Below are 10,638 nucleotides of genomic sequence, written 5' to 3'. Positions count from 1 at the left end.
TTCCCCCCCTTGGTGCTTAGGCCAAACACTCTCTGCTGTATGGTCTCCCGCCATTATGTGTGTGTGTGTGTGTGTGTGTGTGTGTGTGTGTGTGTGTGTCTGGGTTTGGGCTGAGTTCCACCTGGCTGCTCCGGCCACCTGCTCTGGGCACCGAGGGGAACACCCGGTTAATTAGCTCCTCATTATAGCAAAAGCAGTGTACAGTGTGGACAAACACACACATTTATGCACACACACACACACACACACACACACACACACACACACACACACACACACACACACACACACACACACTCCAATGGGGAGACGGCGTCAACTGGTAGTAACGCAAAACAAGGAGCGGCTGAAGGAAGACAAAAGGTGATTATGAGGTGAGGTTTGAACAGATGCACACTTTGCTGGCTTCATGGACTCTAACGATGTGTGAACAACAGGCTGAGACAATGTTTTAGGAACTCTGAGCTCCGGACCAACAGGAAACTACAACACCGCCGCCCCGCTGTGTGCATTACCGGGACTGAACAGGAGCAAGAACTATTTCGTAGCAAAGCCGCCTCGGCTCCACTCGCTCGCTCCTCTTCTTCCACACAGACATCTTTCGCTTCAAACTTTGACACTTCATCTCAGGCCTCCCCTCCCTCTGCTGGTTCCTGTGGTTAGCCTCACGCCGTGGGCTTAAGTGTAGGCTCTTGGGAGCCCTTTTGAACTGAGAGTCCCCTTAATTCCTCTCCCACCCCTCCTCTAAACCTGCTTTTCTCTCCTCTTACCTTCATGAAACCCCATCTGACCAGTCGCCTCTCCGTCTTTTTACACATTTCTTTCCTCAGTCCCGCTTGTCCCTTATCCATGCTTTCCTCCATCTCCCCTTCCTCTTTCATGGCATCAAGCGAGGAAGGATTTTAACAAGGTTAGGCTGGAGGGATGCCAGGTTGGGGGGCCTGATGTCAGTGGAGAGTTGAGTTTTTAGTTCTGTTCTCTCTCACTGGTCCACTTCACTTCCCCACATCTAAGCATGGTTATCTCTGTCCAGTATGTGCCTTCACTTTCGGACTATCTCACTTGTTCCTCCTCTCCCCCCTACAGGGAACATCTTGCAGCCAGGGAAACAGAGAATGTTTTGCAATCAAACTATCATGGAGAATCAGTTCGACAAAATAAATAACTAAATAGAATCCAAGGTAAATCGTCACAGTTTTAGTTTTGCCATGACTCTTGGCATATAGAGCCATGATCCATGAGGTCCAGTCTGGGCAACGTATGAGGTGCTTTAGCTGGTTTAGAAATAGAAAGTGACAGATGGAACAGACTGTGTAAATTCACCACCTTGGCTCAAGACGGGGGTAGAAATGGTGAGGAACCATGGCTCTAACCACATTAATAGCTGAACACTTTAAACAGCTTGGTACAGTCAAGGTGAGATGGTAAATCCATGGATTAAAATGCAATGTTAGGTTGGCTTTTCAAGCTGGTCCATCAGAATATCATCAGAAATATAAAAAAAGCTTTGAATCTTGTGTGACAGTCGGCTCAGTATTCTAACAGATTGACAGCAGCCGATCAGTCGGATGACTTGTCTCAGCCAAAGGCAGAAAAAAAGAACTGTGTTAAATGGACCAGAGCCATTGTCATACACTCACAGTTAACAAATAGACATATATTTTCTCTTAATAGCCTCTGAATCTTGCTGCCACCAGTAATACCGGCTGACAGCCAAGAACCACATATTTTCTCAGGCAGCAGAGCACAGAGGCTTGCGAAAGCATAAGAAAAGGCTAACTGTTAACATAACACCAACAATGCAATGTGAGGAGAAAAGGGCTGATTTCAGCAGAAAATATATGAAATGAGAGTTAGCAGACAGGAAAATGTCCAGGCAAAGAGTTAATCTCTGACTAGAGTCAGTTACACAAGGACAGAGGGGAAGAGAGCGCCGGCGGTGACGGGCACCTCAGGAGGTGATTGCTACCATCTGTAAGAGAGAGTCGACGAGGGCCTGAGAGAGCAGGGTGGGCACAAACTACAGCTCCACCAGTTTGCTTTGGCACGGGGATGAAACGCTACATCGCACTACTAGATTATATGTGGCTGACACACATGTACAATGAAATGCATATGTACACACACACACACACACACACACACACACACACACACACACACACACACACACACACACACACACACACACACACACACACACACACACACACACACACACACACACACACACACACACACACACACACACACACACACACACACACACACACACACACACACACACACACAGTTGGCCTGTATGTCAAGCCAACTGACAATAATGCTGTTATTTGACCCTTTGCTGTCCTTAACATTTGTCTCACTATGTCCCATCTGTACCACAAAGTCTTTATGTATGGCTTCATTGAAGGAAAAATGGATCCGTCTCATGCAACTTGGACAAAGACCAAAGATGCTATAATGACAGGGAGAATGAAGAGTAAAGAGAAAAGCTTCAGCACAAACCAGCCATAGAGACCAAAGCTTGTTGTCCTATTCCAGATCCTGGAACTGCACACACATCCCCAAAAGCAAAAACCTATACACCTTCTGCTCGTCAGCCTTGCAGTGACCTAGCTCCAGTTTCACATCAACAACCCCAGAGGCATGATTTCAGGATGATATTCTGTGGCTGGGTAATTATTTCCAAGCACAGGAAGCTTTTCTTTCTTTAAATTCACTCTCTTTTCCTTGGCGACCGCCACTGAATGCATATAGCAGAGTCGTACTGAAAGTAAGTGAAGTTTAAATTCCCCTTTAGGGGCAAGCAACACCAGGAGGAAGGGTGGAAGGTGGTGAGAGCAACAACATAGTTCATGCATGGAATCAAATAACTGCATAATTCTATGTATATTGAGCATTTCACAGATCTTCGGTGGAGCAGCGGTGTTCAACTCTGATGGCCAGAGCAGAAGACTACACCTCATCTCCCTGCTATCAACATGTACGTTCCAGACAATGTCAAATTACATTCTGCAAATCAATCATAAACAAAAAACTAAACAAGTTGCTTGTGGAACATGACTTCTTGCTGAATCAGTGAATGCCGACAGTATTTTTAACAGCCTGTTGTTTCACAACAAAGTGGAAAACAGATTCTATCCCACCGGGCCTGGCCCGCAGAACCTCTGCATCTTCTGACAGGTGTTAGAGTGTTTAGGTTCCACGTTCTTCATATTCCTGCACACATCTTCTCCAGTGTTCCCATGCAGTCCAATGAAATGGTTGCTTTTCAGCTAGTGACACTGTGTTGACCTTACATTTTAAGTGTGTGTGCTTCCATGTTTGTCTGAGTCTTCAGATGGAGTTTAATATCACTCTGATTTATAGACAATTCAACTGGCCATATTGGAAAATTTCAAGATGCTCCATTACTGAATTCTCCCATCTTCTCAGGAAATCTCTGGCACGATTAGCTTTGTTCCACTGAAAACTAAACAACACTGTGTTGCAATAACAAAAAACAGACAAATCACACACCACGTTTTTATTTATTTTTAAAATCTGGTGATGCTCATGTTACCTAATTCATGCAATCTCACAAAGAGTGCCATGGTTCCATATGTGGTGTGCTCAAGAATGAGATCATCTTTCAATCACTGGACTTAAGAAACTGTCGTTATGAATCTGTGTGATGCCTGGAACACGGACCTGACCTCTGCCTGCCCTCCCGAGGAGATGTGAAAGGAGGAAAAAGGCTGTGAAAGGATGGAGGGCTATTTTGAAATTCTAATCAGCATCGAATCACCATCTGCCCCCCTGTCAGTGAGGGAAATGAAGAGAGAGAAAAAGAGAGTCTGTGCTTCCAGCTTTGTGGAGATATTAAAGCTTCATCCGAGCAATGGTCCTGAGCATGTGTTTCCAGCCAGCTTCCCTTTCTGACACAAGCATTCACACACACCAAGTCACGAAGAAACCCATCGGTCAATGTCCCTGTAAGTCCAGCTAATAGTTTCCCAAACACAGAGACCGAGGTCACCTAAAGCAACAAGCTCCCCTTTAACAGGTTGTAACAGGCCTGAGACAAGACCTCCAACTTCACAACGAGAAAGATCTGCTTCTCCATCTTCTGCTGTAAAAATCACACTGCAATTCAATGTTTCATTAGTGGAGCAGACGTGATCTAATAGCTGAAATTATGCAACAGGCAATAACTTGTTCAGAAGTAACGCCTCTTTGTAGGATTTCCTGCAGGTGTTGACATGGTTTGCTGTATAACGGGAGTCTACAATGAATCGTCATTAGGTTGATTGATTCCATTTAAAAGGAAATTCCCCAGTATTATATCCCTCATTCTCCAATGGTTACATTTCCTACTCAAAATATCCAACACCACACCCAACCACTGCAGCACAGGGGCACCCACATCCACAGCTCACCTGCATTTCTGGCAAATCAGCCAAAGTGGCAATTCACATGACCTCTGTGTTTAATGCTATGAATGCTTTCTACTGTGCCTGGCACAACACGGGGAGCAGACCTGGCTTGGCTGGTCCATTAGGGATGGATGGTGTCTGGCCCTGGGCTCACTGCATCCCAGAGCAGAACTACGTCCTGCAGGCTGAGTACAAATGAGAGGGAGGAAGGGCTGGAGAATAGAACAGCTTGGTGCCGCGGCCAAACAAGGCCAAAATGGCTATGGACCCAGCCAAGAGCAGGGAGCTACTACAGCACCATAAATTATCATCTACTCAGGATGTCACATTGTCACTGACTCCACAAGAGGCCTCTCCATCTTATACAGTGACTCTGACAGACTCTATTATGGTGTGATAGAGTGTCTCATATTTTTAAGTAAACATAGAGTATTTACATTATGACATTGGTCGTGCCAGCAGAAAAGCCAATACTCCATCACAACCAGTATCTGCATAGCTTATATCCATCTGTTTCCTCATTCTCTCTTGTGGCTCAAAATCCAGGCAGATAAATCACAACTTTTTCCATCGTGTCCCCCGCAATACAAACAGACGCAGTCCTTTACGAGGCTGCACTCTCTGACTACTACAGCAGGGCTTTGTAAACCGGTGTCTTGAAGCTGATTTCACCGAGAGGGAGGCAGCAGATGGGCCGGTGTGTGCATGGCTTGTGTCTCGAGACGGTGCACGAGCCTGCCAAGATCACAGACGGTGATCTCAGTTCAAGGCATGTCAAACACTTAGCAAAATCTAAAAACAATCAAACGAGCCTATTAGGGACAATGTTCCCATTTCTTCAAGATGGATGTGAGAGGGAGAGAGAGAGAGAGAGAGAGAGAGAGAGAGAGAGAGAGAGAGAGAGAGAAAGAGAGAGAGAGAGAGAGAGAGAGAGAGAGAGAGAGAGAGAAAGAGAGAGAGAGAGGGAGAGAGAGAGCAAGTGAAATCATTTAAGTGGTGAAGCTAGCTATGAGGTACATCATTAGTCAAAGACTGACAGAATTGGTGGCAGAGTAAGAAATACATCTACATCTGCCTACTCTGAATTGCATATTGCTCACAAGCCATCTGAATGTCAGCTTAACTCTGTCACCACTGCGCAGAGGATCATGACCTCTCGGGCTCTCCCTCCAACCCAAACACCAGAGGAACTCACCAAAGCTCTCCTGACACCTATGGGACTCCTGGGCTGCAGGAGTGTTGCCACTCTTACACACTTTTCCAGTCTAAATACAGCTACAGTGGCATGCCTCGGGGCTCAGCCCTCATTTGTGCACCATGTCAGAAAGAAAAGCAAACTGTGAAATCAACAAGGGGTGGGTTCATTTTGAAAATGGGCTTTAATACACGCAGGAGAGGCTTCTTAAGAGCTCTCCTGCTACTTTAAGAATATTCTGGAAGCTGTTGTGCCGGAATAAGCTGTAAAGAGGCTTTTGGAACATGAAATTAGGGAGAGCAGGGACTGGATTTTTGGCATGTCTGGATGTGTGATCAGGTATAGCGTGCAACCAGCAAAGGGCTTTAACTGCCCTGTATCAACACTGGGATTAAGTCATCACAGTTGGCCAGTGCAGCCGGGCTATTTAGTCCAGAATTGTTGGATAGGAGTGACAGATCAATCCCGCAGAGAAGAGATCTACGGGAAGCGGGCGTAACACTTCAGAAACAGCTACAGGACATTTGAAAGAGGGTGTGTGTGAAAGTATGAGGGAGAAAACACAGAGGGATTGACAGGATATTATTGTTACAGGATGTGTTAGGTGTATGTGTTTGTATCTGTGAGCTGAGTAAGTGAGGGTGTCAAGGATACTGGAGAAGCCAAAGTAAGGTAGAGTTGGCATGGGAAGTGCATAATGAGGAAAGAATGAATTTGCTGGCCAGTTAAATGCTAAAATGGTTCTGCCCCTCTGGCGTTGTCATTCTTTGTCCTTTTCAAACTGATCTGGCAATGTTCAATGCTAAATATGACCCCAGGCCAGCTCAAGGGCAATTACAACATGTAAGAAAATATACAAATATTTTTCAATGTTCTCCTGGTTTTTTTTTTTCTTCCTTTCTTTCTGCAATTTTATTTCATTATGGGAAAAGTTTTTAAATGAAGGACAATGTTTTTTTGATATGGTTTTTATTTTAACTATGCTAACAAATAATATTTCTGGCAAACAAAACTGACCTGAATTAAGTTCCACCTATGTCTATTTATACTAACAAAGTAACCTCAGTAAACGATTACCAATGACTAAACACTCACAAATGAGAAAATAAATACTGCTGAAGACACAATGAACCTGGCGTGAAGGTAAAACCATAACGTGGGGATACGCACATCAAAAGCCTCCTATCACAGGAAAGGTTCATCTAATGCAAAGCTAATCGTTTCACGTTAACAGCGATTGCCACAAAAATTGCTTTAAATATTCTTGGCAAGCTTTCAGAGTTTGTCTAAATGACTTTTAGTAAGCAAGTCTTGAGGTAAAGACCAACACTGCCAAATAACATTCTTGGATAACTTAGCTGCAGCAGCGTGCCAATGAATAGAGCTGTTGTCATCCACTGTTTAGACTTCTTTCTGTGAAAGAGGGTTTTTTTTCACTGGCATGTCCAGAGAACATGACTTTGTCAAAAGTGGTCTGTGTTCCTGTAGAGTAACTGTAAAGGCAAGAGGTTGACGAGAAATGACGCGAACGCATGGACTTCTTGAGAACTATTGCTAAAGTCGTCAGTTTAACCACGGCAAGCTACCGCAACTGTTCACCTGAATCAACAGAAATCCATCCGGTAAGTTCTGGCAACAACATTATTGAACTCCGTGATAATCAAGCCGAGGTTTTCCTAATTAAGTGCCTCATTTTCTACCTCCTCTCTCTGTTCTTGTCCTATGCACTCGTGTATAAACTCAGTTTATTGGCCTCACTTTATTTTGCTGCCCTCATATCCTGAAAATGAGCAGTGACAAAATTGTGACATCAACAGCTCTAACTAATGAAAGAACAAGCAGTACTTTCAAACATTTCCCAATATTAAACTAATACACACAGCTTTTAGTATTAGATAAGTATCATAAAGTGTCACATGGTTATGCATTATTGTCAACAAATAGAGTTGAGAGCAACTGCCAGGAGAAGCCATAAGAAGGACTTTTTCCATTAGTTTTCTGTGATTCTTTGGCAATCACTTAAAAACAATAAAGCACATTCTCCCTGTACATGTATTTGCCCCAGGTACTCAGGTTTTCTCCAACGGTTAAAAAAACATGCTTTAACTGGTGACTTTAAACTTAGAAATGTGACTGTGTGTGGCATAAAATATTCTTGAGTAATCTGCTATGAAAGCACAATTCAGCTCAGCCACATCTGCCCTTCCATCAGGTACAATGTCCTGCAAAATTCCAGAAGTCAGACAGGGCCTGCTTTTCTTTGCAGACTGAAATACTTAACGTTATAGAAAGTGACATCAACACGCAGCAAATGACAAAGTGTTTAAAGGCGAAGCAACAATAAAAGATGGAGATGAAGACTTACGCAGGCACTCATTAGCCTCCCGAGCATTGGCCCTCTGCCACGGTCTGTCGTAGTGAAAGGGCTTGCATCGGTCACATTCGGGCCCTTCTGTGTTGTGTTTGCAGTCACACACCAGTTTGCCTTCCTTGTCTTTCAGGCAGCGTGAGGCATGACCATTGCATTTACACCTCCCGCCCACCTGGAAGTCTCCCACTGCATAGAAATAAGTTGGCAGTGTGGAGGTTACTGCCATTGGGTCATCGTCCCTTCCGCCACTGTTTCCTCCGGCAGGGAGCCCGAGCTCCCGGGGCAGCTGAGGCCGGCTGAACACCACGCGGATGTCGGTGACGGTGACCCAGTCCTGGAGAACTGGGCTGTTGTCGAAGTCTTTACCAGAAGGCCGCCCGTCCAGAGTGCTAAACGCAATGAGTCCTCCGGAGAGTGGGTAGAGGTCAGTGTGACCATCTGTGCAAAGAGCCTCCTGCTCGTTCTGCTTGGTTATGGTTGCTTTGTTGGGGCGATTGTACATTCGCCGGCACTGTGACGAGTAGAACTGGTAGGGCATCCAGGTTTTGCCGTAGTCCATGCTTTTATATATGGCCAGAGACTCCGGCCGCGGGGAACAGAACTGCAGGCTCACGTAGGTGATTTCAAACTTTTTCCCCAGCGAGAGGGTGAGAGTCACGTTGTGTGGTGAGGTGTTGAGATTCTCTGACTGCCAGCAGGTGAGGTTGTGGGCCGAGTTGAGGTCAGTGAGGTAGGAAGCAGGGTGGGCACGGCGGGGGTCGGCGGCGTCACAGATTTGGCACGTGCGCACAGAGGGCCGCTCGTCGCCTCGCTCCACCACACTGCAGGAGCGGGATGGAGGCCGGCCGCAGACGCTGGACACCATCACCTCCTTACCGAAGGCAGCATTGATGAATTCAGGGATACAACGGCGCGCTGCGCCTGTGTCGTCATAGCAAGGGTCTGGAGGGGTCTGCTGTCCTGCGAAGGGATTCGTGGCACTGTGGGTGGAGGCTGAGAAGGCCAGGAGGCACAGACCCAGCAGGCACCTCCAAGGTTCCCTCATCCTGCTCAAAGGGCCAGTGTTTTGATGTGTGTCCACACTTATGCAAAGAAGAAGCCTTGTAAGTGTCTTTCCTAAAAGCCTCAGCGGATAAAGTCTGTGTAAATCTGTAGTTGTGTGGCGGCCTGTGTTTGACTTTTCCCTATATGTGTATACTTGTGAGTCAGTGGAGGGGAAGTGTCTGAGCTCAGTGACCCTTCACTTCAGGCTGACCAGAGCCTTTCCTGTAAGAGAGAGAAAGAAACAGAAAGGTCAGTGTCATCGAAATATTTTGACCATAATTGGACATATAATGGAATATGACAGCGATCTACTGCACAAAAACAAGGTTGTGTATCTTCAAAACAAAATTATATTTGACCTTAAAAAGGAAATGTAATGGGATCTTTTGGACTGTACCGTTACAAGTGAGTGTTTTCATTGCCTAAAAGCCTGTCAAGAGATCAGACAGTGAGATGAGGGGGCGCCAAGAGAAAGGATGTGACCATTTAAAGAAAGACATTAGTGGCTGCAAGTAACTGCATCCTGAATTTCAATGCTCGCCCCTCTTTCAGTAATTGTATTCAGGTCAAAACTGGCCAAGCCTTCTGGTCATGCTTGAACAGCACGGCAGAAGTCACCCCATAATCCCCGGTGGTGCTGTGAAGCAGTGGACCGCGTGTGACCCTGGTCAAACCTCTGCTGGAAGAACTGGTCCTAAAAAAGGAAACCACTCTATATACAAGGACATGGCTGGAATTGACTGATTATTAAGGAATTTTACAGCAAATCAACCACTGCCATACTATTGTCACACTGCCGACCTTGGAAAAGACCCCATTATTCCCTTTCGCTGAACCAGAAAATCTGCCAAAAGTGATACAGGATTATACTCCCCATTAGAAGGACTGCAGCTGTATGAGTTCATTCAAGCCTTTCTTATTCTCGGGGTCAAGACAGGTACCTGGATGGCATCATTCATACACTCACAGCTTGGCGAGAGGCCTCTCACTCCCAAGAAGAAAAAGAGTGAGGGGCACAGGAAGAGAAAAGCCTTGGGAGTAAAGAGAGAGAAAGGGAAAGAGATATATGTGGCCTGAGGCTTTCCCTTCCCTAATCCCTCTTTTTACTTGCCTGGGTGTCAAATCTGGAAGAGTGCCATTTCAAAATAGACAGCTGAGCAGTTGAGAGGGAACCCCAAGCCCCCTTTTTGCAAAGTATTTATTAAATTACAATGAATCACACCCGCCGCCTCCTTCCCTCACACTCCCTCTTATACTACAGCATCCCTCTTCATCTTGGTAGAACAAAAGGCTGCCTCTGTATCCACTCCAGTGAAGAGGGGAAGGCAGACAGATGGATTTAAGTCCAAAAGACAAAAGTTTTGTTCCATTATTGTGTGAGGGGTCCAAAGCTAGCAACTCTCTCTCTCTCTCTCTCTCTCTCTCTCTCTCTCTCTCTCTCTCTCTCTCAAAAAAGAGCCAAGTACAAGGCTAAATAGGACCACTCTTCTGTGCTCAAGTTCTTAAACCAAGGCATTTGGCTTATTCTTAAGCGTAGATTGGGTGTTAAAGGAAAAATGGTGTGAGGGGCTTAAGAAGCAGAATGGTGGTGCTGAAGAATATATGAAGAG

The 10,638-nt window shown here is 45.6% G+C and overlaps 1 protein-coding gene across 1 annotated transcript in view; it reads right to left on the bottom strand.

Moving 5' to 3' along the window:
• Nucleotides 1-10,638, bottom strand: part of ntn2 (netrin 2) — a 38,990-nt gene that overhangs the window by 19,638 nt on the left and 8,714 nt on the right. The window contains exon 2 of the mRNA XM_080475386.1: nt 7,979-9,250. Coding sequence (XP_080331512.1) covers nt 7,979-9,029 — 1,051 coding nt within the window. The 5' untranslated portion in view covers nt 9,030-9,250. The remainder of the gene's footprint in view (nt 1-7,978; nt 9,251-10,638) is intronic.

The sequence above is a fragment of the Lipophrys pholis genome (assembly GCF_963383615.2).
Source record: "Lipophrys pholis genome assembly, chromosome: 1".
NCBI classification, from domain to species: Eukaryota; Metazoa; Chordata; class Actinopteri; order Blenniiformes; family Blenniidae; genus Lipophrys; species Lipophrys pholis.
Note: the sequence above shows the minus strand (reverse complement) of the source record. Positions and strands in the feature narration are given on the sequence as shown.